The sequence below is a fragment of the Cebus imitator genome, unplaced genomic scaffold (genome assembly GCF_001604975.1).
Source record: "Cebus imitator isolate Cc_AM_T3 unplaced genomic scaffold, Cebus_imitator-1.0 Scaffold9, whole genome shotgun sequence".
Classification (NCBI taxonomy): domain Eukaryota; kingdom Metazoa; phylum Chordata; class Mammalia; order Primates; family Cebidae; genus Cebus; species Cebus imitator.
Genome location: NW_016107324.1, coordinates 12,392,423 through 12,393,529, shown reverse-complemented (window position 1 = coordinate 12,393,529; position 1,107 = coordinate 12,392,423). Strand labels below are relative to the sequence as shown.

The 1,107-nt window shown below is 34.2% G+C and overlaps 1 protein-coding gene across 1 annotated transcript in view; it reads left to right on the top strand.

Annotated features, from left to right (window-relative positions):
* PDIA3 (protein disulfide isomerase family A member 3) overlaps window positions 1–1,107 on the top strand; it is a 25,399-nt gene that overhangs the window by 12,955 nt on the left and 11,337 nt on the right. The window contains exon 3 of the mRNA XM_037744129.1: window positions 204–311. Within this exon, the coding sequence (XP_037600057.1) occupies window positions 204–311 (108 nt within the window). The remainder of the gene's footprint in view (window positions 1–203; window positions 312–1,107) is intronic.

Sequence of the window (1,107 nt, the reverse complement as noted above, 5' to 3'; positions counted from 1 at the left end):
GCCTGTTTATGCGTAAAATGTCTGAAAGGATATACAAGAAACTGAAATCTTACAAGGAGGAAACTGGGTGACTAGGGACAAGGGTGGCAAGAAAATTTCATCATATACCCTTTTGTGCCTTCCGAATTTCGAATCATGAATAATTGCCTTCTCAAAAATTATAAATAAGTTGTGTTGCTATAACTATTATTTTGACTTCTAAGATGGAATTGTCAGCCACCTGAAGAAGCAGGCAGGACCAGCTTCAGTGCCTCTCAAGACTGAGGAAGAATTTCAGAAATTCATTAGTGATAAAGATGCCTCCGTAGTAGGTAAGCAGCAAATATTAAACCATACCACAGAATTATCAGCTTGGTTTCCAAAACCCTCCATGTCTGGGAAAGCCACAATATTAAAGCACTTAAGGAAACCTTGAAGCAGTTCAAAAGGCAACTGACAGAATTGGGTCAGCATTGCTATAATGTGGGGGGGCAATTGGTGTTTTATTTGAGTGGGTTTGTGTTCTTAAAGATGTAAAGGTTTAATTTCAATTACAGGACAAGGATGGGGTGAGCATGGGGGAAAAATAAAGGACTGGGATAGGAATATCTTCACCATTTTCTAATGCTTTTTAAACTCTGAAATTTAACTCATATAATAGGGTAGTTGTGACAGAAAATAAGGTTTTAAGGTAGGAAGATACAAGTAAATAATAAACCTCTGCTATTTCCACAATAATTAGGGGACTTAAAGTCTGATTGGTAGGATTTGTCTTGTTTTTGCAGCAATCATTGCTTTCTCGTGTTGCAGTCCTATCTCATTTTTAAATGACATGAGCCAGTTAAACACTTTCTGCATCTTAGATGTTCATTGTTTTGTTTTTTTAAATTTGATAAATTTGTCTAAAAAATAAATTTAAAAATAAAAACTATATTTGTGCTTCTCTTAGTCTCCTAATTTCTGTAATAAAACTGACTTTCTGGCAGCAGAATGTCATTTACCATTTAAATTTGGCTAAAAGCCACTTTTTATCTAGGTTTTACTGATTCTTTGTATTTCACAAGGAGTTAACGTATTATTTATTGAACACGTTTTTTTTTTTTTTTTTTTTGAGATGGAGTTTCACTC